General features: G+C 47.9%; 1 protein-coding gene across 1 annotated transcript; it reads left to right on the top strand.

Moving 5' to 3' along the window:
• The first annotated feature begins 1,892 nt into the window (after positions 1 to 1,892).
• REC8 (REC8 meiotic recombination protein) lies at positions 1,893 to 25,861 on the top strand. The gene is made up of 19 exons (XM_081886842.1): positions 1,893 to 2,538; positions 2,642 to 2,710; positions 4,577 to 4,719; positions 5,641 to 5,716; positions 6,632 to 6,746; positions 6,994 to 7,075; positions 8,941 to 9,017; positions 11,456 to 11,582; positions 13,228 to 13,291; positions 14,774 to 14,868; positions 16,134 to 16,231; positions 17,194 to 17,337; positions 18,187 to 18,253; positions 19,433 to 19,584; positions 21,490 to 21,538; positions 21,989 to 22,049; positions 22,672 to 22,782; positions 23,274 to 23,380; positions 25,575 to 25,861. Exons 1-19 carry the CDS (start codon positions 2,483 to 2,485, stop codon positions 25,664 to 25,666), a joined length of 1,785 nt encoding a protein of 594 aa, XP_081742968.1. The 5' UTR covers positions 1,893 to 2,482; the 3' UTR covers positions 25,667 to 25,861.
• The last annotated feature ends 581 nt before the right edge of the window (positions 25,862 to 26,442 follow it).

Genomic DNA, 26,442 nt, shown 5'->3' with positions numbered 1-26,442 from the left:
AAAAAACCCTGTCAGTTTAATGACCATTACGTTTTAATTGTTGTTAGCCGCCCTGAGCCCGGCTTCGGCTGGGGAGGGCGGGATATAAATAAAATTTATTATTATTATTATTAATTATCCATTCACACATATTGTGCCGCAGTTCCATTTTTGGGGCTGATGAATACACTCTAATATTGATGCTTGAACACTCTTGTAAAGGGTTCAAAACTCTTTTTGAGTTGGGAGTTAAATTAAGCTATAAATAAATGCAAAATCCCCCGAACCCAGAAAACTCTTGGTGATTTATTACATCCTGTTTCTGTGTTGGCTTTCTTCCAAGGAGCTTGGGGTGACTAAATTTGGTCTTCCTCCTGTTCCCCTTTTCCCTCACAACAGCCTTGCAAGGTAGGCCAAGCTGTGAGAGAACTAGGGGCCCAGGAGGGCTGCCTGGGGCTTTAATTGCCTTTATTTCTGATAATTCTGCAGTGAGTGAGTGATTTTTGTATATACAGAGACACATATGGAGACTACTAGGCTCCTATTAACTGATACATTAATGGCGTCTGGAATTTCTGAAGAGCAAAGGGACCTAGAACTTATTTTGGCGGGAAAACCGCCCCTTCTCCATGATTGGACAGTATTCCGGTCACGTGCCTTGTTTTCATTGGCCAGGCTTGGGCAATAGGCGAGTTGATAGGCAAAGAAAAGTTCAATAAACAAGGTCAACTGTTTCTTAAAGGAGGAGGCCCTTGCGTCGATCTTATTGGCTAGAACTCCGTGAGGAGCCTGCCCATTGGACGAGCTCAGTTGAGGGCAAGGAATTGAGAACATGGGCGGGGTAATGAGATGCGCATCTGAACAGGCCAAGTGCAGCGGAGCGATTTGATTGGTTAGAACTCTGCCACGTAATAAGAGGAGGGCTGGTCAAGAGAAGAGAAACAAAGAGATTTGATTGGTTGGAACTGGAGAGAGGAGAAGAACGTGTCTCCAAGCTTGGATAGAAGTGTTCGCAGGCTTCGCCTGCAGTGATTGGTCGAAATAGTTAAAAGAGGGAGATGTTTTCATTGGTCAGAACGTCAGGAAACAGCAGGGATTGGTCGCAGGTGTTTCGTTTATTGACAATGCTGTTGCCTGTGTCTCTCACTTTGGTCCTAGCCAGTGGCTGCAGAGGGTTGAGGGCGGGTGCTTTGTTACACTGTCCGCTTTTATTTCTAATTTTTAGCACATTCGCCTTTTAGAATCATTGGCCTTTATTAACAGTAGCAGCCAGTGGTGCTGAGTCCAAGTAACCCCCCTGTTTAATTATTGTATTTGCAGCCCAATTAATTTACTATGTCTTCATTTAGTGCTAGGAATCTTAATAATTCCTAGCACTAGGAATTATTTAATAATTGCCACTATTTCTTAGTTCTTACTGCTATTTCTTAAAATATAAATTCAAGCTTATCTTGGCCAGACAAAACCAAAAAAAACCAAGCCTTTCTTCCCACCTGATCCCCCCCAACCGCTATGTACGGTCGTTACTTTTAAAACAATCCATGCCCAATTACTATAAGTAATTATAGTAATTAATTACTATAAGTATTAATCACATCTCATTCTGTAATTAGCCTCTCAGTAATATTTTTACGGCTACCTTGTTTATTAAAAGCACACAGGGTTACTAAACCCTCTTTAATTTCTGGGTTCTCTTGTATCACCCTAGTTTTAACTGTTCTGATTACCGTAATTAGACACGTTCAATGGTAGTCAGTGAATTATTGCTTCAACATTTAATGGTCTGGGAAGTGAATCCCTGTTTGTTACTTGCTTATTAATTTTTCCAGTTCCTGTTAATAATCTGTGTTAGTATTCCTAGCTAATATTCTTTATTTGCTTCCCATTAAAAAATATTCTTAACTGATCAGTTGGGAATTTAGCTGTCCCCACCCCTGCACCATACATTTTATACATTTGGTATGAACTTACTTATTGAGTGCTAGAGAATTTTGAGATTACACCTCACAACTCATCATTTGAACGAATATTGTCACCAAATGGCACATCCTCTAATAGATTAAAATCCTTTTGTCTGCTTTTTCTCTTCATTTTTCTCTTGTCTTCAAACTGTCTTTCATTAAACTCACCAGCAAACACAGCTCTCATTCCTGGCAGTTCGCTGTTTACCATCTCATCTCCCTTAATTAATCAGATTTGGGAATCAAACTGGCACAGCCGTTGGCTTTGTGATAAAATTATCCCAAATTAGTTTTAGGAAAGAACAGGCCCCATCATAATCTTTTGCCTCCAGCAGTGAGTCACTGAATTTGTGAGGTCTGAAGGATCGACTGCATTTCTCAACGTTTTGCCGCTCACTTGGGCTGTTAACAAATTGGGAAAGGGGGTCCTTTTACTCTTGAGATACAACCGGGCGATAATTTGCAGAAGAAAAGCTCCCAAGAGATCAGGAGTATCTAGAAGTCTCAGAACCTCCATACTAGAAAAGTGGAAACTCTCTGAAATGTTCTATTACCCAAACGTGTTGCAACGTCATACGGGATGTTTTGCTACGATCTGGTAAGGACTTTGCTCTAAGAGTGTGGCTGGGGGGCAGTGGAAGGTGCTGTCAGCTGCCTGCCTGCCCCCACCCCAACTGATCATTCCTCCATCTCTTTCCCAGGTTGGCAGCAACTGGAGCAGCCAAACTCTTGAAGCGGGAGTACCTAAAAGTCAACGTCCCAAGAACCTGGTGAGTAGAGGCACAAATGAGGGATGGAAGAAACAAGAACAATAAAAAAAAATATTTGTATTCCGTCCTCCCCGGCCGGGACTGGGCTCAGGGCGGCTAACACCATATATATAACATTGGTATAAAATCAAACAATATTTAAATTACCTCCCCAAAACAAGTGAGGATCAAATTAAAATCTAATTTTATGCAGGATTAGGGTTGGGAACAGTGAAAATGCGTATATAAATTAGGACTTGTGAAAGGATAGTGGGTTGGCAGCCGTGTGCCTGTCTCTGGACAAATGTAAATGGATTTGTTGTGCCTTTGCTATGGCCCAAAGACTGGTATTGAGGCACTGGAAAGATAAACCTGTGGCCAGCTTCTGCCAATACAGTGGTACCTTGGTTCTCAAATGCCTTGGTACTCAAACAACTTGGAACACAAACACTGCAAACCTGGAAGTAAGTGTTCTGGTCTGCAAACTCTGTTTTGAGTGTTACACTTCAATTTTCAGTGTTATGCTGAGTTCTGTCTGTTTTTGCTATTTATTTTGCGTTTTTGTTTTTGCAGCTCTCTTTGTTCTGTTTTTGTGACTGTGTGGAACCCGGTTCAGCTACTGATTGATTGATTGTGTGACTGCAGCACATTGTTTCTTGCTTTCATTTTATGGATCAGTGGTCTCCTTAGATTGTAAAACTCATGTTAAATTGCTGTTTTAGGGTTCCAAAGTCTAGAACCGATTACTCCATTTTGCATTACTTTCTATGGGAAAGCGTGCCTTGGTTTTGGAATGCTTTGGTTTTGGAATGGACTTCCGGAACGGATTAGGTTTGAGAACCAAGGTACCACTGTAGACTGAAGATACGGCAACACTCGCAGCTTATGAACGGGATGTTTACAGATGTTGTGCAAACAATGATATTTGGAGCACGTCTATTAAAAAAAAATATAGTCAGTTATCAATCTCCATATATGTATTAGGGTGATAATGCATTAGACAAGCATATATGAAATGGCACTTGCTCTGCATATACAGTGGTACGTCGGTTTACGAACCTAATCCGTTCCGGAAGTCCGTTTTTAAACCGAAACCATTCTTAAACTGAGGCACGCTTTCCCTAATGAGGCCTCCCGTTGCCGGTGCCCTTCCACTATTCAGCTTCCGTTCTTAGTCTGAGGTAAAGTTCGCAAACCGGGACACTACTTCTGGTTTTGTGGAGTTCATATACCGAATACAGTGGTACCTCGGGTTAAGAACTTAATTCGTTCCGGAGGTCCGTTCTTAACCTGAAACTGTTCTTAATCTGAGGTGCCACTTTAGCTAATGGGGCCTCTCGCTGCCACCACACGATTTCTGTTGTCATCCTGAAGCAAAATTCTTAACCCGAGGTACTATTTCTGGGTTAGCGGAGTCTGTAACCTGAAGCGTCTGTAACCTGAGGTACCACTGTAGTTCGTAAATAGGGCTGTTCTTAAACTGAGGTACCACTGTATAGCGATACAGTGGTACCTCAGATTACATACGCTTCAGGTTACAGACTCCGCTAACCCATAAATAGTGCTTCAGGTTAAGAACGTTGCTTCAGGATGAGAACAGAAATCGTGCTCTGGGTGCACGGCGGCAGCAGGAGACCCCATTAACTAAAGTGGTGCTTCAGGTTAAGAACAGTTTCAGGTTAAGAATGGACCTCCGGAACGAATTAAGTACTTAACCTGAGGTACCACTGTATACTGTGTGAGGCACCCGCCTGGCTGCAGGGCTGAAAGGATGCTGGAGGAGGCGGGCCTTTGGCCTGATCCTGCGGGCGTGCATTGCGTCCAGAGCCGAGTGCAGACCAGGCGGGTGCTGTGCAGGTGACGTCTCTTGTCTCCCTCCTGTTTCAGCGAGGAGATCATGGCCTTCATCCTTGTCCAGGTCCCGCCTCCCATGCCTGGGGCTCCCAAGCCCCGCTTCTCGCTCTACCTCTCCGCTCAGCTGCAGTTTGGGGTCGTCCGTGTCTACACCCGTCAGTGCCAGTACCTTGTGGGTATGACCTTTTCCAAACCAACCCCCACCCCCGTTTGTCCCTTTCTGCTGTTTTTTCCAGACCTTTTTCTCTTCCTCTCTTTTATACTTTCAAATGCATTCCGCAGAACCCCAGGTCATCTGTTCCAACTCCCTGCACCCGTAGCTAAACCTATGACATACATACATAATTCCCTCCATAAAGGTAAAGGGACCCCTGACCATTAGGTCCAGTCGTGGCCGACTCTGGGGTTGCGGCGCTCATCTCGCTTTATTGGCCGAGGGAGCCGGCGTATATCTTCCGGGTCATGTGGCCAGCAGGACTAAGCCGCTTCTGGCGAACCAGAGCAGCGCACGGAAACGCCGTTTACCTTCCCGCTGGAGTGGTACCTCTTTATCTACTTGCACTTTGTGCTTTTGAACTGCTAGGTGGGCAGGAGCAGGGACCGAGCAACGGGAGCTCACCCCGTCGCGGGGATTCGAACTGCCGACCTTCCGATCGGCAAGCCCTAGGCTTTGTGGTTTAACCCACAGCGCCACCCACGTCCCTAATTCCCTCCATACGCAGTGCATTTTCCTCCCAAGTCTGCCGAAAGGTCAGGGACACACACCCCAAACCCCTCAGCACCTGACATTACAACAGCCTTTCGATATGAAAGAAATGGCTGCTTGAGCGCGCTCACTTTCCTCATCCCTCAGCCTCCTCCTTACCTTCTGTGCCATCGCTTTTTTGGATTTCGGTCCCGAGGGGCAGGGTCTGCCTGTGTGCTACGTATAATATTGGCTTGTAAGTTGCTCTCCGAGCTTTCCTGGCTAAAAAGAAAGTAAGCCATAAAGGCTTTGAATGAACGAAATGAATGGCTTGGGTGGGGGGGCGGGCGGAGAGGTGGTTCTCCCGAGTCTGGCTGACTCCCCCTCTGCCTTCCCACCCTGCCATTTTCAGAGGAAATCCAGCACATCTTGGAACACCTCAACCGGGCCCGACAGCAGATCCGCATTGACCTGACAGACCTGGAGCAGTGAGTGATTCGCATTCGCCACCTGGGGCGGGTTTGGAGGGCGGCTGCGGAGTTTCCATATCTGCTTGGCCTTGGGACTCCTGAGTGATCCTTGAGCGAACAGATCTCCTTTTGGATTGTTGCGGGGGGGAACTACTGAGATACCAGTATCTGAGGCATATAGGGAAAAGATCAGAGTAGGTTTGGGGGGGGGGCATATGTGATAGGAATTTTATGGTCTTAGATATATGGTAATGTTCATAAGTGTACCAACCAAGCACATATATAGATCAGCACAGGAAAGCCAACCTGGAACCATTTTGATTCCTAAACTGACCAAATGTTTTCTCTGCGAGGTCAAAGTGGGAAACCTCCCCACTGTCTCTTTCCTCGCAAATCCTCACAAATTCATTTAAGATATGAATAGGGTGTGAGCGTGTGACCTGGCCCAGAAAATAAGTATTTATCACTGCAAAAGACTGGCCAGGCTCCCCAGGCAATCCAATCAAGTAACCTGCCAAGACAGGAGATCAACAACAACAGGAGAAAAACAATATTCAATTTTCTGTTTTAGACTGCCTTTTCTGTGATGTAGGTGTGATGTTTCTGGGGGTGGTCTTAATCTACAGGGTGGGAATTTCAAAAGTCTTTATAAGGCCTTGCACACAATTTTTCGGGGTCCCTCCTCTCTCCTGCGTGTGAGGGGAGCACCCTGTTGCAACAGTTTAATAGAGATCAGGCTTACTAGCTGCTTTGCTTCTCAATGTTCTCTGGTTGGCCTCTGTTATTTTCTCCTACCAATAGGGAACCTATGTAAGGACTCTATATGGGCTCTTGGATACCCCATAAGGGAAAAGGGCAATTTTTGTTTACAACAGCATAGAAGTCCCTTACTTCTTAGTAAGTCTAATCTTTTCTTTCTTCTCCTAACCGCAGGCCAGGCTTGCTGCTCCCAAACCAGCTGGCCATCATGGAAATCCTAGAGGAAGCTCCCGATCCATTTTTTGGGATGATGGAGCCGGTGCTACCCAGCCCTATGTCCATTCCCTATGTAAGACAGCCTCGCGCCCTTTTTCCCAATCTCCCTGCTCTTGTCCTGTGGTGCTGGTGGGGGGGCTGCTGGTAGGGCATAAGGCAGGGAGCCAGACAGTAGGTGGCGCCAGAGTCCTGCTTCTCTCTCCAGCCTCCTCTTCCCCGCTGAGGTCTGTGTCTCTCAGCTGTAGCTGGCGGCTCCCTGGCAATGATGGACCAGAGAGAAGGGGGTCAGATTCTGCCTTTCCCCCCTCCGTCTTTCCCAGGTCCGATCCATTCTGGAAACAGCCACCCCTGAAAGAAGCCCCCCGCAGCGCCTTCCTCCATCTCCCTGGGACCAGAGGCCAGGTGGGTCAGAAACTGGGAGCCCGGGAACCGCTGATAAATTTCATGCTTTCAGAAACCCCGTCTTTCCAGGCGGAGAGTTTGGCTTCTCCGTGGGGCAAAACCAGAGTTTGTGAGTTGTTAAGAAAATAGTCGCTGCCATTATAGAAGATACGTTCAAAAATACAATAATAGTTTTTACTCCGTGCTAGCATTTGAGTGACAAAGGAACTAAAAGGAGGTGGATAACAATTAAGGATTTATTATGTTTTCACAATGTATTAGAAAAATTATATAGAAAGGTTTATTGTTTTGTGTACATTCAAGTGTAAGGTAAAATATATGCAAAGGGACTTGACAGGAAGTTGAAGAAAAGATTTTGGAAGATAAAAGGGGGAAAATATTTACTTTCATTATTATCATTTTGTGTCTGCACATATGTGTGTTGTTCTATGCAATGTTTGGGAGGAAATAAGACGGTAAATAACAAATAAACTAAATATTGATATATGTTATTTTTATTTCTTAATTATATTAAGTGGTAGTATGGTTGTATTGTTTTTTGTAACATAAAATCATTAAAAAAAATTATTTAAAAAAAGAAAGAAAATAGTTGCTGCCCTGGTTACCCCACCTTGTACCTTTGAGATAGGCTGTTTGCTCCCTTCCTTGAAATGGCATCTCTAAATTAGCCATCCTTCCCACATTTCAGGGGGCTGGGCTACATGACCTCTGGGTTGCTTCCAGTTCTCCAATTCTTTACAATCCCCATTTTCTCTGTGGCCTCCGATTTCTCCTCTTCAGCCTCGTTCCCCAACCCTAACCCAAGGTGTTAAGTACATGTAGCAGCAGATTATTTTATTTATTCCTTATTAATGTGTTTTTTTAAACAAAAATCTTTTTAAGTGGTGCATTAAAAAGTAAAACTGCAAGTAGCACATCATTTGCTCACATTCTCCCTCTTCCTCGGCAAACCGCAGTAAGAAAGCAAGCAAAATTAGATGTGTACTAGCATTAGATATAAAACGAATCCTGAAAGTTATTTGGACCTCAAAGTAATGAGAGAAAAAGATGTTTCATGCTCTGCTTTACTTTAAAAAAAAAAAACAGATTGGAACAAAACTCAGACATCATGATAGTTTTTTAGTATTTGTAAGATGTATTTTGTGCTCTCGTTTTGCATTTTTATGTTGGGATCCACTCTGTGATCTTTGGATGAAGGGCAGTGAAATATACTCGGAGTCGAGAGTGGATTTCATGCTCTTTATTCAGCTCATAGTGGTGAGGAATCAAAGTTTCCCCAAAGTATCTGCTTTATATACATTACAATGGGCTGCACATGATTGGCTAATTCCGGGATTCTCCTGTAGGCCAATCAGGTTGTGGATTCACTTCCATCTGGAGCTGGATTGGGTGGTTTCTGCAGACCAATCATTCTGCTGCATTGTTCTAGGACCAGACTGCTGCATTCTGAATCCTATTGTTCTAGGACCAATCAGACTGCTGCATTCTGAATCCTATTGTTCTAGGACCAATCAGACTGCTGCATTTTGGATCCTATTCAACTTAGTACACAACAGGCAACGTACAATTTTAATAACTAATAAGAGTGTTGTGTCCTCGCTACCTCTTTTCGATTGTAAGCTCCTTGAGGTCAGAGAACCATCTTGGTTGCCTGTGCAGCTGTCAAGGGCAGCGGGCACAAAACAGTGCCGTGACAGCTCAGAAGAACCGCCTCTGCGTTTTTATTGTTTGACATTTTTAAAAGGCGGTTTTCTACTATTGTCTCGTTCCTGCATTGCACTGCTTTGGCACCTTGCTTTTGGCCGAAAGGCAGGGCGGGAATTAATTAAGGTACTAATCGTCTCCCAATTCTTTTTGCTCCGAAGGAGCGCTGCCCATCACAGTCTCCCCGGACACCATCACTCTCAAAGAGGCAGAACCCATCACTTTGCTGCAGATTGAAGTAGGTTTTTGGCTTTTGGGAGGTCAGAGGTGTTGGGCAGGAAGGTGGGAGTGGATTTTTAAGGGCAGCGTTTTTGGTTCTGAGGAAACTCATCACCACCAGGCCTGGATTCAGATATCCAGCACCGAGGGCCTTCTGGCAGTTCCCTCACTGCGAGAAGCGAAGTTACAGGGAACCAGGCAGAGGGCCTTCTCGGTGGTGGCACCGGCCCTGTGGAACGCCCTCCCACCAAATGTCAAAGAGAACAACAACTACCAGACTTTTAGAAGACATCTGAAGGCAGCCCTGTTTAGGGAAGCTTTTAATGTTTGATGTATTACGGTATTTTAATATATTTTTTGGAAGCCGCCCAGAGTGGCTGGGGAAGCCCAGCAAGATGGGCGGGGTATAAATAATAAATTATTATTATTATTATTATTATTATTATTATTATTATTATTACCTGCTTAGCAATAATCTCAGAATTTCTCTTTGAAAGAACGAGTCTACACCACGATCAAGCATAAGTAGATTTATTCTTGGTAGACACAGTGCTGTGGGAAAGGAACCCCCCCCCCCAGCTCCTGCTGGAAAGAAGGGATCATTTCTACCCTAAGACAGCTCAAATATCCCTCCTACAATTCCTGTTGGTTAAGAAATTGCGGTTTACAGGCTTCCCGATCCGCCCACATGTACCCCTAACAATAACACAAATCCCATGTCCATTCAGATTAGCAGTTTTTACAATAGGGATGTGTTTTATAATATTCATGAAGCATTTGAGCAAGAGTACTAGTTCTTAAAGGGACGCGGGTGGCGCTGTGGGTTAAACCACAGAGCCTAGGACTTGCCGATCAGAAGGTCGGCGGTTCGAATCCCTGCGACGGGGTGAGCTCCTGTCGCTCTGTCCCAGCTCCTGCCAACCTAGCAATTCCAAAGCACATCAAAGTGCAAGTAGATAAATAGGTACCGCTCCGGTGGGAGGGTAAACGGCGTTTCTGTGCGCTGCTCTGGTTCGCCAGAAGCGGCTTAGTCATGCTGGCCACATGATGGGGAAGCTGTACGGCGGCTCCCTCGGCCAACAAAGCGAGATGAGTGCCGCAACCCCAGAGTCGGCCATGACTGGACCTCATGGTCAGGGGTCCCTTTACCTTTACTAGTTCTTAAACTATCACCTGCTATTTCTCCTTGTTATCCCGGGTCTCCTCTAAACTATAAATCTATCCCTCTTTCAAGGCTAACAATCTGCTTCTAACACATTCTTTACTTAATTGTAACATTAGCCAGGAAAAGAGCCTCTTAGGGAGTCAAGATTGTGAGTCCTAACATTTGCTTTGTCTCTGCAGCTCAGGTTGTAAGACATGCAGATAAACAGTTCTGCAAAGCGGCCCTCCTTGGGGCTCCTTTGAAACTCTTTGTTCACAGAGTCGGTCTTAAGGCAGGCATGGTCATCCTCAGCACGCCTTCCCTAAGAATAAAACTCATTTTCATTCATTTATTCCACATTCACCATTGAATTCAGTACTGAGCTGATAATGCCAGGTTTGTGAGTTTGATCCCTGTGCAGGACAGCTGCGTTGCAAGGGACTGGATTAAACCTCCATTCCCTTCCCAACTCTACGATTCTGAGGTTCTAAATATGTAAAAACCCATCCTTCAAAACTTATTTCCTGAGCACAAGAATACTCTACCTGCCGTTAACAAGGGCCATCTCATCAGGTGCTGAGGTGCCCTTTTAAAACTTGTTTTTTGCCTGGCTGGGTTGTGTAACTTTGATGAGGCCTCTCCAGTGGCGTAGTGTGGGGGGTGCAGGGAGGGCCGGCCGCACCGGGCACAACATCTGGGGGGGGGGGCGCGCTCGCACTCGCAGCTCTCTGCCCCTACCTGGCTCACTCACTATCTCTCACTGCAGTGCTGGCTGTGTGAATCCGATCCGAGCCGCCGGGTCGCCGCCCACTGTGGAGGGGGTGGGAGCCAGGCATGCGGTGCGGAGAGAGAGCGAGGGACTTTTTTTGGGGGGGGGACAGTGCAGCGGCCGCCCAGCACAGCGCTGAGCGCGGGAGAGAACCACACCAGACCAGACCAGGCAGCAACAAGAAGAAGCTGGCAGCGGCAGCAGGTTAGGGGTTAAGGGGTGCAAATTACTTGCCTTGCCCCGGGTGCTGACAACCCACGCTACGCCACTGGGCCTCTCGCTTGTCCAGATGAAGGGTAGTAGCCCAAAGGGTGTGTCTCTAGAAACTAGCCAAAATGATATTCGCCGCTCCACCCACTTTCGCCCCAGGCCCCGCCCACCGCCACCATGTGGCCCCCGAAAGGTTGTTCAGGAGGGAATGTGGCCCTTGATCAGAGCAGTGTTCCCTCACCCCTGGGTTAGAGGGTGGCAGATACACAGCAGAGGCCGTGAGTCTGTTTCCACGAGACCTGTGTCCCCACCTTCCTTTTCCCACCCCCCGCAGGGCGAGCGAGATCTGCCTGAAATCACAGTCCAGGAAATCGACATGCTGATGGATCAAGGGGAGTTTCTGGTGTCCGGGGAAGATAAGCCTCGCCGGGTTTCCTCCAGAAAGAGGCGAGCAGAAGAAGGTGAGCAGACGAGGGAGAGGCCAGACTGATCTGATCTGCGTGTCTGTCCTCTTCCAAGGACACAGTGCATTATAATCCGCAAACTGGGAAGGCCAGAGACCTGTCCGTCCTTCGGGATCGTCTCCTCCTCCTCCTCTTGTCGCCCCTTTCGCTCCCTGGGATCCGTGGGTAGGGTGGCAGAGCCGACAATTTGCAGGCAGGAAGGTTCGGTCCCTGAGTTTTATTGTGGCTGGTGCCCATTGGGTGGCATGCAGGGAGGCCAACAGTAGGGGGAGCCAGAGAGCCAACTGGTTCTCGGTTTTTGTCCCCATCGTCCTCCCTGCTGAGTTCTGCAAGGAGCGACTAAGTGACATGGACTGGTTGAACGAGGAGAAATGGTAGGGGGTCAGGGAGGGAAGAAGGCTCAGAGCCCGGGGAATGGTGGTGGGACGACGATGAGTGGTCAGAGGGAGAAGGAGGTGAAGAGGCAACAGGACTTCGTGAGCGGGGAGAGTCTGTGACAGAGAGAAGTCCGGAATCAGAGGCAGAAGCTGAAGAAGGAGAATGAGTTGAGGGAGGCCAAGAGACAGAGTCAGGCTGCTGAAGAAACAAGGGTGTCTCCTCTTCCTGCTCCCCTCCCCACTGGTCTCCCCCTGCTCCCAAGTCCACCCCATCAGTTATGGAACATTTCCCTCCTGCTCCAGCAGACTCACAGACACCCCAAGCGTTTCCCGGAAGCCTCTGTTATAAGAAAAAAATGTTCCTATGTCCCTTATGTGGTATCCAAGAGAGGCCTTAAGTAGGTTCCCTATGGATAGAATAAATAACAGAGGCCAACCGGGGTTTTACATTTATGAACGTTGTACATTTATGAATATATATATATATATATATATATATATATATATATATATATATATATATATGACCTAGACAGCATCTTAAATAGCAGAGACATCACCTTGCCAACAAAGGTCCGTATAGTTAAAGCTATGGTTTTCCCAGTAGTGATGTATGGAAGTGAGAGCTGGACCATAAAGAAGGCTGATCACCGAAGAATTGATGCTTTTGAATTCTGGTGCTGGAGGAGACTCTTGACAGTCCCATGGACTGCAAGGAGATCAAACCTCTCCATTCTGAAGGAAATCAACCCTGAGTGCTCACTGGAAGGACAGATCCTGAAGCTGAGGCTCCAAGACTTTGGCCACCTCATGAGAAGAGAAGAAGACTCCCTGGAAAAGACCTTGATGTTGGGAAAGATGGAGGGCACAAGGAGAAGGGGACGACGGAGGACGAGATGGTGGGACAGTGTTCTCGAAGCTACCAGCATGAGTTTGACCAAACTGCGGGAGGCAGTGGAAGACAGGAGTGCCTGGCGTGCTCTGGTCCAGGGGGTCACGAAGAGTGGGACACGACTAAACGACTAAACAACAACAACAACAACATATAAAACCTTAGAATTCCTATAACACCTCCATAACCAAAGTTATGGGAAATAAATAGAAGAAGGCACTCATTGATTTTCCAGCTCTGTGTTTGGCATGGCCAGATCCCAGAAGACGCCCCCGGCTGTTACAGCCAGCCAATTCCCCCCTTTGCTTCCCCTCTCCCTCTTTGGACCCAACAGGCCTCTCATCTCTACTTTTGCCTCTATCTCCTTTCCCAGAGTCTGCTGAGGGAGTCAGAGAACAAGAACCGTTGGTCTCCGCTGGGCTGTCGCCTCCCACAAGGTAAACTGAAATATACTCGGAGTCGAGAGTGGATTTCATGCTCTTTATTCAGCTCATAGTGGTGAGGAGGGATGGAAGTTCCCCCAGAATATCTGCTTTATATACATTATTTACACAATGTGCCCGACATGATTGGCTAATTCCGGGATTCTCCTGTAGACCAATCGGGTTGTGGTTCACTTCCATCTGGAGCTGGATTGGGTGGCTCTTGTGGACCAATCAGACTGCTGCATTCAGGGTCCTATTATTCTAGGACCAATCAGACTGCTGCATTCTGAATCCTATTATTCTAGAACCAATCAGACTGCTGCATTCTGAATCCTATTATTCTAGAACCAATCAGACTGCTGCATTCTGAATCCTATTATTCTAGGACCAATCAGATTGCTGCATTCTGAATCCTATTGTTCTAGGACCAATCAGACTGCTGCATTTTGGATCCTATTCAACTCACTACATAACATAAAGAGAGGGGTTTTGGGCTTCTGGATCTCAGATTCTGAGCTGCATGTTTGTGTCGGGGTGAAGAAGATGGACTGGGGCAGGAAGGTGGGGCACAGAGGTCTGCTGGAGGCATAGGTACGCGACCCTTATTTTTTTGCTAGAGCATCAAACTGCAGTTTGGTAAGACGGGGTGGAACAACTCCCCTAGTGGGAGAAGATGCAACATTGTGGGGCTTTGGGTTTAGGAAAAAAGGGCAGGGGAATTATAGTTGTCTTCATGTGGTTATACAAACTTTACTATAATTATTTAGATCTGAATTCTGCCTTCGGGTTGGGCAAAACGGGAGAGTTGGAGAAGGGTGTTAAGCTTGTTACTTTTCTCTTTTCAATAGGTAACTCAAAGCAAAATAAATAAATAAATTGCAAGTGTGAAACTCCACAAAAGTAAACACTGAATAAAATTGGTTGGGAAGAAGGATCGCGGTATCCTGTTAAGGTTAAATAGGTTTGGCAGGCACATGGTCTTTAAAAAAAACCTGCTGGAGCTGTTTGAGCAGAGGCAAAATTTGGAACACAAGAAGGGTGTTTGCGTATGACAGGGAGGGGTTCCAACCTCCCAGCATCCTTGACCATTGGCCATGCCATCTGTGGATAACAGGAGTTAGTATTCCACCCTATTAGCAATATCCCCAGACTAGGAAGAGTTGTTGTCCTGCTTTCCTAAGCTCCATGCCCTGTGTCTCATTGAAATCTAGTTTGCAGTCTCCTTGGGGCAGTGACCTTCTCTCCCCCCGCACCCCACAAACGCTTCTCCCTCTGTAATGTATCATAGACATCACACATGACTATCGGCGACAATAAACACATCAGGGTCCTTCCTGTGGTGGCCCCTTGGCTTCTAACAAAGACCATTTCCCACAAGCCTTTGCAGTTTGTGGTGCCCAATCCGGTGTGTGAATTGTGCCATGAGGAGTTTTAAAAAAACAATTTCCGCCACCGTCAACAAAAAGGAACCTGGCCACATTTATTGTTCCACAGGGTTGGGGAAGAGCCGCCTACTGCGAGGGAAGCAGGAGCATCTCTGTTGACGGACAAGATCCAGCTGCCAGGAGAACCCCCTCTGCTGCCTTCGGGTTAGTGGGGCGCTGGGCACGGGAGGGGGCAGCGGGTGAAGGCTGGCCAAGAGCACAAGGACCCTGCCAGGCTAGACACAAAGGGGCACTTACACGACACACAAGGAAAAAGGATCAGGGAGGGAAGAGGAAGAAGTCAAACTCAGGGACCAGTTCTTAGACCTTTGTTCTTAATAATGACCAACTGGGGGCTGGAGGGGCCTGGTGTCTCAGCAAAGGGGACCTGCCTCCCCTATCTCTCCCGCCAAGGCCACTTGAGGGAATGGGGTGGTGGGTCAATAGAGGGAGACGAGGCCAGAGAAATCTGATGGTTATCTAGCACCCTTTCCCATAGGCGCCGACTCCATGGGGCCTGAGGGGGCCCGAGCCCCCTCAAAAATTCGTTTGGGGGGGTTCTGCCCCCCCCCCCAATAATTTAAGAAAATGATTACCGTATTTTTCCCTCAAAAAGGGGAAGCGGCTGCTTTCCTGCATTCTGCCTCAGGGTCTTACTGCCCACCCTCCTCTGTTTCCTTGCTGTGTTTGCTCAAACGGAACAAAGAGCAGGGAAAGCCCCTCCCCTCCAGCCAAGCAGGCAGGAGGGAGAGAGCGTGCGAGCTGTCTGGCTTGGGTGGGTAGGTGAGGGAAAACTTTTGCCTTCCTTTCCTCCTTGCGGTTATACCCCTCCCCTGCATTCTTAGCCAGCTGCTTCTCTGCACACCCCTCTCGTGCTCCTTGTCCGTTCTGTGTTTTTCCTTCCCTCCCCACTTAAAATGTGGTTAAAAAGCATGGATCCACATGGATCCTCAGGATCTTTGCATTGGGTCACCCCAAATTCACCATCAGATCACATAGCATGTCCATGGCTACAGCCTGCCCCCCAAAAATCACGCACCCACTGTTGCCTGGGGCTGCAATGGTGCAAAAACGTGGTTACAAAACATGGATCCACAGGGATTCTCAGGATTTTTGCATTGGGTCACCCCAAATTCACCATCAGATCACATGTCTGTGGCCACAGCATGAAGCACAAAAATGATACATCATTAATATTCACCGCCCACGGCGGCAGCCAACCTCACAGGTTCACTTAAGGTCAGGGCAGCCCGGGGCTCGCCCCTTTCGTTCCCCCAGCAGCAGCGGTTTGGAGGTCTTGGGCCCCCCCAATATTTTTTATAAGTCGGTATGGGCCCCCCCAATATTTTTTATAAGTCGGCGCCCCTGCCCTTTCCCCTTCTCTCCCTGCCCTTTTCTCTAACCCCCAACCCTTGCTGGTTCTGCTGCAGAGGCGACCCCCCTCCAAGAGGGACCCAGGCTGCTGCCTTCTCCCCAACTGACCCCTCTCCGCCCCCAGCTGAAGCAACGCTCCCCTCCGAGCCCCAAGGTAAGAGGAAGGGAGGCGGGGAAGGGGGGCCAGCCTTCCAACCGAGAGCCGGGAGGGGGCCGGGACCCTCTGGCTCAGTGCAGAACGCCTCGGGTTCAAGCCTAGCATCTGAAACCCTATCATCATCATCATAATTTATTATTTATACCCCGCCCATCTGGCTGAGTTTCCCCAGCCACTCTGGGCAGCTCCAAATCAAGTGTTAAAAACAATATTTAAATATTAAAAACTTCCCTAAACAGGGCTGCCTTCAGATGTCTTTTAAAGATAAGATAGCTACTTATTTCCTTCACATCTGAAGGGAGGGCGTTCCACAGGGCGGGCGCCACCACCGAGAAGGCTCTCTGCCTGGTTCCTTGTAACCTCACTTCTCGCAATGAGGGAACCATCAGAAGGCCCTTGGAGCTGGACCTCAGTGTCCGGGCTGAACGATTGGGGTAGAGATGCTCCTTCAGGTACACAGGACCGAGGCCGTTTAGGGCTTTAAAGGTCAGCACCAACACTTTGAATTGTGCTCGGAAACATACTGGGAGCCAATGCAGATCTCTCAGGAACGGTGTTATGTGGTCCCGGCGGCCGCTCCCAGTCACCAGTCTGGCTGCCGCATTCTGGATTAATTGTCAGTGCGGACTGTACTGATCTAGATGGGCCAAGAAATCTGACTTACTATAAGCCAGCGTCCCCCACCTTCCCAACAGGTTCGTAATTTAGAGAAAGGCTGCGGCTCAGCAGCAGAACGTCTCCCTCACGTTCAGGGAGGTTCTGGGTTCAAATCTCAGCCTCTCCAAGTCGGGCTGGGGAAAGGCTTCCTGCACAGAGCCCCGGAGAGATGCTGCCAGCCCGTGTCTGCGATGCTGAGCCAAGTGGTCTGAGTCGGTCCAAGCAGCAGCCGTTCGAGAGCCTGAGGAGTTTAGGAAGGAGCCGCGGCAGAACATCCGGAAATTTCTCTTGTGCTTCCCCAGCTCCAGCTTCCCGCGTATGAGCCATCCTTCCTGCAGCCCAGCAGGCGGCGGAGGCAGCTGCGCTTCCTGGATCCGGTGACCCAGATTTCCCGGGAAGATTTCCAGAAGCAGATCTTGGATCCCCAGGGACAGTGCCAGCCCCTGGTAGGTGTTGGAATCGGTGAGCTTTGGGGTGCCCACCAAACTCCGATTTTTTACGTTTTTATTAATTTTTTAACATATTAATTCCAACATTCATACAACATAACTTCTCTTTTTTATATAAAAGGTCCCTTCCAGCTCTATAGCTCTGTGATTCTAGGCTGCCTTTTTAAAAAAATCAGGTTTCTAGCCCTCAAGACTACAAATACAGGCTTGCGAGTGTTAAGTCCCTGGGAAAAGTGTGGGGCTGAGAGGGGGAGGCTTGCAGCAGGCAGGAGGCCAGGTTGCATGCCCCACAAAGCCCTTTGCCCCTCCCCACAATAAGCAGGGGGAAAGCAAGTTATGCACAGCGAGGCTATGTATGCAAACTGGAGGCTTGGTGCAATAATAATAATAATAATAAATAATAATAATGGAAAAGGCAGTTGAAATTGGACTGTTCAAAATTTCAGCTTTGTGACTGGACTGCAATACGCCTGGCAGTTCCAACCCCGATAAGTTGGAATCTTTGTGGGCATTCCATGACATCACAGCAACCTTTTTTTTCCTTTCAATTTTTTATTAGTTTTAACATAACCATTTCAAACATTAAAATACAAGGTCCTTTTGAACCTTTGGACCTCCTTCCCTCCCTCCATGGGTTTAAGATCAAATTTGCTGCACCTTTTACCATTATCCATCTGTTATATAACCGTAGTGATGATCAATAATTCCGCATCACAGCAGTCCTGGCCAATCAGTGCTGGGCAGGGGCGGGGCTTTGCTGCTGCCAGGATACAAAGCAGCACTTGACTTTGGCAGGCCACTCCTAATGGACGCCTGTCATGCCATTTCCTGCTTTCCTCTTCTCAGGAGACAGTGCTGCTGCCTCCGAAGAGGTTGAAGACTGCGGAGGAGCTCTTGGGAGCGCCAACTTACGGTGAGGACCCCTCCCTGCCCCCATATCCCCCTCCCCAGAGGGTCAGACCCAGGTGCATTCATGCTTTCTCACCCCCTGGCTCAAAGGAAAAAGCAGATTTTAACCCCAAAAGGTGAAAAACAGCGTGAAGAGGCTGGATAATTTTTTTATCCCTTGCACTTTTTCGATAACAGATACCAGGACATGCCCCCTATACAGTGGTACCTTGGTTCTCAAACTTAATCCGTTCCGGAAGTCCGTTCCAAAACCAAAGCGTTCCAGAACCAAGGCTCGCCTTCCCATAGAAAGTACAGTGGTACCTCGTGTTACATACACTTCAGGTTACAGATTCTGCTAACCCAGAAATAGTACCTCGGGTTAAGAACTTTGCTTCAGGATGAGAACAGAAATCGTGTTCCAGCGGCGCAGCAACAGCAGGAGGCCCCATTAGCTAAAGTGTTGCTTCAGGTTAAGAACAGTTTCAGGTTAAGAACGGACCTCCGGAACGAATTAAGTACTTAACCCGAGGTACCACTGTAATGCAAACCGGATCGATCCGTTCCAGACTTTTAAAAACAACCCCTCAAACAGCAATTTAAACATGAATATTACTATCTAACCAGACCATTGGCCCATAAAATGAACACAATAAACAATGTACTGCAGTCGCACAATCAATCAATCAATAGCTGAACTGGGTTCCACACAGTCACAAAAATGAAAACGAAAAGAGACGCAGAAACAAAAATGCAAAACAAATAGCAAAAACAGACTCCAACGTAACACTCAAAACGGAGCACGTTCGGCTTCCGAGAAAAGTTCGCAAACCGGAACACTTACTTCTGGGTTTGCAGTGTTTGGGTTCCAAGTTGTCTGAGTACCAAGGCTTTTTTGAGAACCAAGGGACCACTGTAGTTCTTGTCATCCCTGACCCATTGGCCAGGCTGTGTGGGGCTGATGTGCAATGGCTTCTGGGAGGCCCACCCCACCCCGGCCTAGGCAGGAGGTGTGAGTCTTTGCCTGCTGTTTGCAGAAACTGGGAAAGGCTTTTCCACGGCCACCGACCTGTTTATCTCTGCATAAGAACCCAAGACAGGCCCCTGCTTTTAGGTAGGATAGACCCCCCTGCTGCACACCTCCCTTTCCACCCGCCTCCAGAATTTTAACCGTTCCCTTCACCCCCTCGTTTCCTGGTCCTAGGATGGCTGCACCCCACCCTCCAGGGCCTCTGGGCCCGCTGCGCCAACCGCCAGCGCGTGGACTACGCCAGGAAGCGAGCAGTAGAGGAAAGACGGAGGAGGAGGGAGGAGGAGGAGGAAGTGCAGAAGGCCGAGGTTCCCAGTGAGCTGGAGGTAAGGGGCTGGAGCTGCAGGAAACCCACGAGGCGTTTGATGGCGGTTTCAAAGCATGAAGACTCCCGACAAGAGATGAATGGCAGATCAAGTTGATGGATTATGCCGAAATGGCAAAAATGGCCGGAGAATCAGGAATCAGGATGACCAACATTTTAATAAGGAATGGGGACAATTTATAATTTATCTTAGAAACCAATATAGACAGTTAAAACCAGGGGTCACTAAATTTTTCCAGTTATAGATAGGTAGCCGTGTTGGTCTGCCATAGTCAAAACAAAATAAAAAAAATTCCTTCCAGTAGCACCTTAAAGACCAACTAACTTAGTTGGTCTTTAAGGGGCTACTGGAAGGATTTTTATTTAATTTTTTTAAAATTTTTCCAGTAGGGGGCTGGCTCACTGTTTCTCAGACCTTGCAGGGGGCTGGACTATATTTTTTTTGGGGGGGGGGGAATGAACGAATTCCTATGCCCCACAAATAACCCAGAGATATATTTTAAATAAAAGGACACATTCTACTCATGTAAAAACATCAGGCAGGCCCCACAAATAACCCAGAGATGCATTTTAAATAAAAGGACACATTCTACTCATGTAAAAACACCAAGCAGGCCCCACAAATAACCCAGAGATGCATTTTAAATAAAAGGACACATTCTACTCATGTAAAACCACACTGATTCCCGAACCGTCCGCGGACCGGATTGAGAAGGCGATTGGGCCTCATCCGGCCCCCAGGCCTTAGTTTGCCTACCCATGGTTAAAATCGTTAGTAGGATTGGAGTAACACTTGTCGTTTAATGGTGAATTTGGATTATAAAAAAAAAGACGCGGGAGGAAATGACTCACAAGAGGACCCACAAAGGGGAGGAGAGATGTCCAGGAGATTCCTTGGAATCTTGTTTTTACGATTTATGTTGGTTATGAGGTTGTAAAACTTAAATTTGAAAAACCAAATAAATAAATAAAAATTTAAAAAAGACTCGGCGGTTCCCAAACTTTTGTGGTCTGCCACCCCCTTGATTCCATAAGCTCATCCCCAGTTGCGCCCTATAAAAAGCTATATTCAGAATAGCGTTATAAGAATTCTATGGTATTGTAAAAAAAAAAAGGAATGTTCTTAAGTGCACAAGATAGACAGACATGCATAATAAGAACATGGACCACATGTTTTAAATAGTAAAGGTAAAGGGACCCCTGACCATTATGTCCAGTCTTGGCCGACTCTGGGGTTGCGGCGCTCATCTCACTTTATTGGCCGAGGGAGCCTGCATACAGCTTCTGGGTCCTGTGGCCAGCATGACTAAGCCGCTTCTGGCGAACCAGAGCAGCGCACGGAAACGCCGTTTACCTTCCCGCCGGAGCGGTACCTATTTATCTACTTGCACTTTGACGTGCTTTCAAACTGCTAGGTTGGCAGGAGCTGGGACCGAGCAACAGGAGCTCACCCCGTTGCGGGGATTCGAACCGCCGACCTTCTGATCGGCAAGTCCTAGGCTCTGGTTTAACCCACAACCCCATCCGCGTCCCTCTGTTTTAAATAGTGCAGGAGAGCAAACCTTAATGACTCCAAATATTTGTCTGCAGAAGGAAATACCGTATTTTTTGCTCTATAAGACTCACTTTTTCCCTCCTAAAAAGTAAGGGGAAATGTGTGTGCGTCTTCTGGAGTGATGCAGGCTGCGCAGCTATCCCAGAAGCCAGAACAGCAAGAGGGATTGCTGCTTTTACCTCGCAGCGATCCCTCTTGCTGTTCTGGCTTCTGAGATTCAGAATATTTTTTTCTTGTTTTCCTCCTCCAAAAACTCTTGTGGTCTGGTGCGTCTTATAGAGCGAAAAATACGGTATATTGTGGAGACCTCTGCCTCCCAGGGGCTCAGCCCCAATTTTCCCTCTTTTGCAGGAGCTTCGAGCAGCTGAGGAGCCAAGCATCCCTCCTGTCGGCTCGTCAGGTGAGCAGGTGAACAAAGACAGGAGCTTCCGCTCTCCTCCAGCTTTGAGGGCGGAGGCAAAATGGCGATAAAAATAACCACGGGATTGAAGAGTTGGGAGGGGCATGAGGGTCATCTAGCCCAGCCCCCTTCAACGCAGGGCTCTGACGGTGTCGGACAGGACAGCCAGGTGCCCCGGTACAGGGTGCGAATTCCCCTCTCCCCAGTCATCAGACGGATCACTTGAACAGAGGCGGAGTGGATCGGCCGCCGGATCCCGTCAGCTTTTCTAAGCTTCTGGGCAGAGCGGTCTGAATAAACCTGCTTTCAGCAGGCGCCGAAAAGGCTGCAACAGGGATGTCAAGAGGCAGGGAGTTCCAAAGGTGCCGCCACACTAAAAGGCTGGCTCCTTGCAAAGGCGAAACAGGTATAACGTGGCTGCCGGTTATCTCTTTCCATTTCCTCTTGCAGAGATTTCCCTCGAGACGACCGAAGAAGAATCTCGGCCGAGTTTTGTGGTAGCAGAGGAGAGGTGAGAGGCCTGGTTGTCCTTCCCCCAAAAAAGTTTTTGATTGAGTTTCCACTGGAATGAGGCTGTATTTTAATGTTTTAATGTTGTATTATTATTATTTTTACAATAATATTTAGTATTTTCCATACATAAACATAACAAAAAAAGAAAAAGTTGACAATAATAAAGGAAAAAGAATGAAACAGGAAAAAAAGAGAAAGAATATAAAACATACAATACAACAAATCCTCACTTGACTAACAATTAATTAATTAAGATCCATCTTCAGAAGCGTATTATTTGGCTTCCTCATACCTCTTCCATCTGAATCTCTTAGTAATTATATATATAGCAGTTTCCAATATCATTACTTCATAAACCATTTAATGTTGTATTTTAATTTTGTTTTTAAGCTGTATTTCAATTGTTTTATATTTGGTGTTAGCTTCCCCTTAGCCCGGTCTTGGCTGAGGAGGGCGGGGTATAAATAAAAAATTATTATTATTATTATTATTATTATTATTATTATTATTATTATTATTATTATTATTATTATTTGCTTTCCTTCCCTGGGCAAGTCTCTGCCTCCGTGGGGAAGGGGCGACCCTCTTCTCTTCCACTCCCCCCTTTCCTCTCCCCACAGGGTCCTCCTAGAGCCAGAGGAAGCAGCTCTGCCCATCGTTCCTGAGCTCCCGGAAATAAGTTTTGAGCTGCCTTTGGATAAGAACATGATCACGGTGGACTACGTTCAAAGGTGAGGCCTCAGAAGCTGTTTCCTTCCTCTTTGCCAAGCAAAAAAAGGTTAAGGGACCCCTGACCATTAAGTCCAGTTGCGGACGACTCTGGGGTTGCGGCGCTCATCTCGCTTTATTATTCCAGTTCATGTGGCCAGCATGACTAAGCCGCTTCTGGCGAACCAGAGCAGCGCACGGAAACACCATTTACCTTCCTGCCACAGTGGTACCTATTTATCTTCTTGCACTCTGACGTGCTTTCAAACTGCTAGGTTGGCAGGAGCAGGGACCGAGCAACAGGAGCTCACCCCGTCACAGGGATTTGAACCGTCGATAGGTTGCTGTTATTTTCTCTTTGACACTAGAAGATTAGGGTTGACAGGTGAAAATGCAGGGAGATGCCTGTGTGTGATATGTCTGCGAGTGAATGGTCTGGCAATGCACAGCACCCATTTCCCTGGTAACAGAAGGGACACCCGATGGTCATATTTCCTGTTTCCTATTCTTGCAGGTTGATCGCTGCCAAACTAGAACAGGCCAGAGTCACAGAATTTGACCAGCTCTTGCCCCGGGCGGCTTCACGGGGTGTTGCCAGCCGGTTTTTCTTCACATGTTTGGGTAGGTAATGGGAATTCAATGTGTGTGTACAAGACTTGTGACTGTCCTTTTTAACCACAACTTTTTCTGGAGCGGGGAGGGCCAAGCAAAACACCACAAAGCAGTGGCGTAGCGTGGGGGGTGCAGGGGGGCCCGGCCGCATCGGGCGCAACATCTGGGGGTTAGGGTTAGGGGGTGCAAATCCACGGGTTAGGGGGTGCAAATTACTTGCATTGCCCCGGGTTCTGACAACCCACGCTATGCCACTGCCACAAAGGGAGTTTGTGGGGAAGGCCAGTTTCTCATATGAAGAGTGTCTGGATATTTTGCTGTGTATTTCGGGTTTCCCTGCACCATAACATTTAAAGCCAGAATCATACCACTTTAAAGCATCATGGCTTATCCCAGAGAATCCTGGTAACTGCAGTTTGCAGAGATTTATTAGAAGACTGCAGTTCCCAAAGTTCCCTAGGGAAAATAAAGGATTGACTGTTAAACCCACTACAGGGGGCAAACAGGTCACCTAACAACTCTCAGCCAACGCTGGGCTTGCAAGTTTCTGCAAGAGGGTCAAGAGCGGAGTAGTGTCCTTTGGCAGAAGCGTTTTCCCTTCTCCCAGCCCCCAACCTTATATATTTTCAAGCTGGTGTGACGGTCCTGTCCTTGCAGGCATTTGGGTCTTAACTGAGGTGGGGGGGTAGAGTCATGTCATATCGAGCCTTTGTTGGGTGTTCCATCTTTTAGCTGAGCGAGGTAGGATTTGACCCCTTCTTATTGTATTACTTCTAAGTAAACACAGTGGTACCTCTGGTTGCGAATGGGATCCGTTCCAGAGACCCGTTCGCAACCTGAAAAGAACACAACCCCCATCTGCGCGGGTCGCAATTCGCCGCTTCTGCGCATGGCATCATTTTGTTCATCTGCACATGCGCGAGTGGCGAAACCCAGAAGTAACCCCTTCCGGTACTTCCGGGTCGCCGTGGGACACAACCTGAAAATGCGCAACCTGAAGCAAACGTAACATGAGGTATGACTGTAATGTTCTTTTTGTATCTTCAATTGCCTTGGGAAATCTCGCGCTTAAGCGACGAACGGAGGCGTAAATAAATTTATTCAGTAATAAATACGAACGAACCGCTGGAGGCAGCGATGCTTCTGCATATGTTTCTGGAAAACGCAGGAGGGGAAGGGAGTATATGCGCTCTTGTGCCCAGATCCTGCTTGTGGATTTCATCCAGGCCTGTTTGGCCACCGTTACGCTGGACTCAATGGGCCTTTGGGCCTGATCCAGCAAGGCTCCTTTTACATTCGTATGTGTCAGAGCTGCCCAAGGTCCCAGCTCACAGAGGACCAACGCCAGTTCTTGTTATATACAAAAGTCTTTATTAAGGTTCAGTTTCGATTCCAAAGCCGCGGCGCGCAGCTCTACGTCTCAACCCTAGACCGCTGAAGCTCCGTCTGAATCTCCTCCCCCAGACACCAGTTCAAGACCCTAGCCTTGCTCCACCTCCTCCTTTGCTCCTTTCTCCTCTGGGTCCTTCTGCCCGCTGGGGTGTTGCCCTTTCTGGACTCTTCTGATGCTGATGCTGACGAGTCCCTGGATTCTTCCCCCTGTCTCCGGCGCGCTTTAGGACCTGGCTCCCAGTCTGCGCTCCCGGCTGTCCCGCGCGCCTGTGCATTTGAACTTGGCGCGCGCGCCCAGCCGGCAACCTTCCTCCTGACCGTTACACTGCTCCTGTCACTGCTTCCCCCTTCGGGGGGGCTAGCTGGGTCTGACTTCCCCTCCGTTCCCTCACTCTCCGAATGTAGCGTGGTCAGCCCTGACTCCTCTTCTCTCCCTGCTGGAGGAGACGCTGGCCCTGATGCATGGGACTCTTCCCCCCCGCTACGCTCTGGTGGGGAACTTGGTCCCGATCTCCAGCTGCTGCTCTGGGAGTCACCGCTGGTTCCTTGCTTCTGGTGCCTCCCTCCCGGGAACCCCCTTGCTCTGGCTATCGGTGCCCCCTTCTGTGAATCTTCCGAATCACTGGACAGACTCATGGAATCTCTTGCCCCACTGTCTTCCTCACCTACACTGCCCTCGGATTGTTCCCCTTCGCTCTCCGCTTCCTCCTTCCCCTGTGCCTCCACTCCTGAGCCCCTGACAGTATGCAATAAAGAATAGTGAGTTACTGCTCAACACCCGCTTCTTTTCTTTTCCTCCGCTCCTCCCTAGTGCTGGCTGCAGCCCAGTTCGTACACCTGGAGCAAGCAGAACCGTACGGACGGATTGTCATTACACCTGGAGCCCGTTTCCACCAAGGCTAGCGAGACCCTGTTGTTCCTGCTACGGATCTTGCCCTGTGGAGGGTGCTGTTGGTGTCCCAACGTGGGGGGCACACCTCTAGAAGTTGGAGAACTGCTTCCTTTGTCAAACAGTTGTACAGGTTTTTTTTTAACACCCCGGTTGCCAAAACCCTCGTTTTCCAATTGAATAAAGCCATTGTGTTTTGGTTTTTTTAACAGCATTTAACATGACAATCATTCTTGATTTAAGTCAGATTTAAGAGCGCAAGTGTCACATGCTGGTCTTGGGTTCAATCCTGGCGTCTCCAGGTAAGGGGTGGAGACCCCGTCACGAGGATTTGAACCGCCGACCTTCTGATCGGCAAGTCCTAGGCTCTGTGGTTTAACCCACAGCGCCACCCGCGACCCGTTCTTATGATACCCTTAATAAGCATACCTTCTCTCACACACTTCTTAGTTTCAACGTGTCTTTTTATTAGAACATAACACAATATAATCTCTTCGTTCCAGAAAAATACCAAAACCCAGGTGGTTATATAATCTTAAATACAAACTAGGTGGGGAAACAGCTGGTTCGATGGGCCCAGGTGAAAACCTACAGCAGCCTTGCGAAAATAAATTACCACAAAATCCTCTCAGAGACTGTTTGGGGAAACACGAACTTTGGCAAACAAAATTCATTTGGAATAAGCCCCCCGCAAAGAACGGGAGGGAGGCGGCACTTAAAAGCGCTGAGAATCGCTCCCAACAGGGAAAGGGAGGCAGGGCAAATTTGGCTCAAAAAACAGCCGCCTCCC

Source organism: Podarcis melisellensis (genome assembly GCF_964234715.1).
Source record: "Podarcis melisellensis genome assembly, chromosome: 13".
NCBI lineage: Eukaryota > Metazoa > Chordata > Lepidosauria > Squamata > Lacertidae > Podarcis > Podarcis melisellensis.
This window is presented reverse-complemented; position numbering and strand designations above follow the sequence as displayed.

Bases quoted from the DNA above. Each gene is read 5' to 3' on its own strand.
- REC8 (XM_081886842.1), top strand. From the start codon at position 2,483: ATGTTCTATTACCCAAACGTGTTGCAACGTCATACGGGATGTTTTGCT. The intron at 6,747-6,993 runs GTAAGACAGCCT...CGTCTTTCCCAG, and splicing joins GCCCTATGTCCATTCCCTAT to GTCCGATCCATTCTGGAAAC. The intron at 17,338-18,186 runs GTAGGTGTTGGA...TCCTCTTCTCAG, and splicing joins AGGGACAGTGCCAGCCCCTG to GAGACAGTGCTGCTGCCTCC.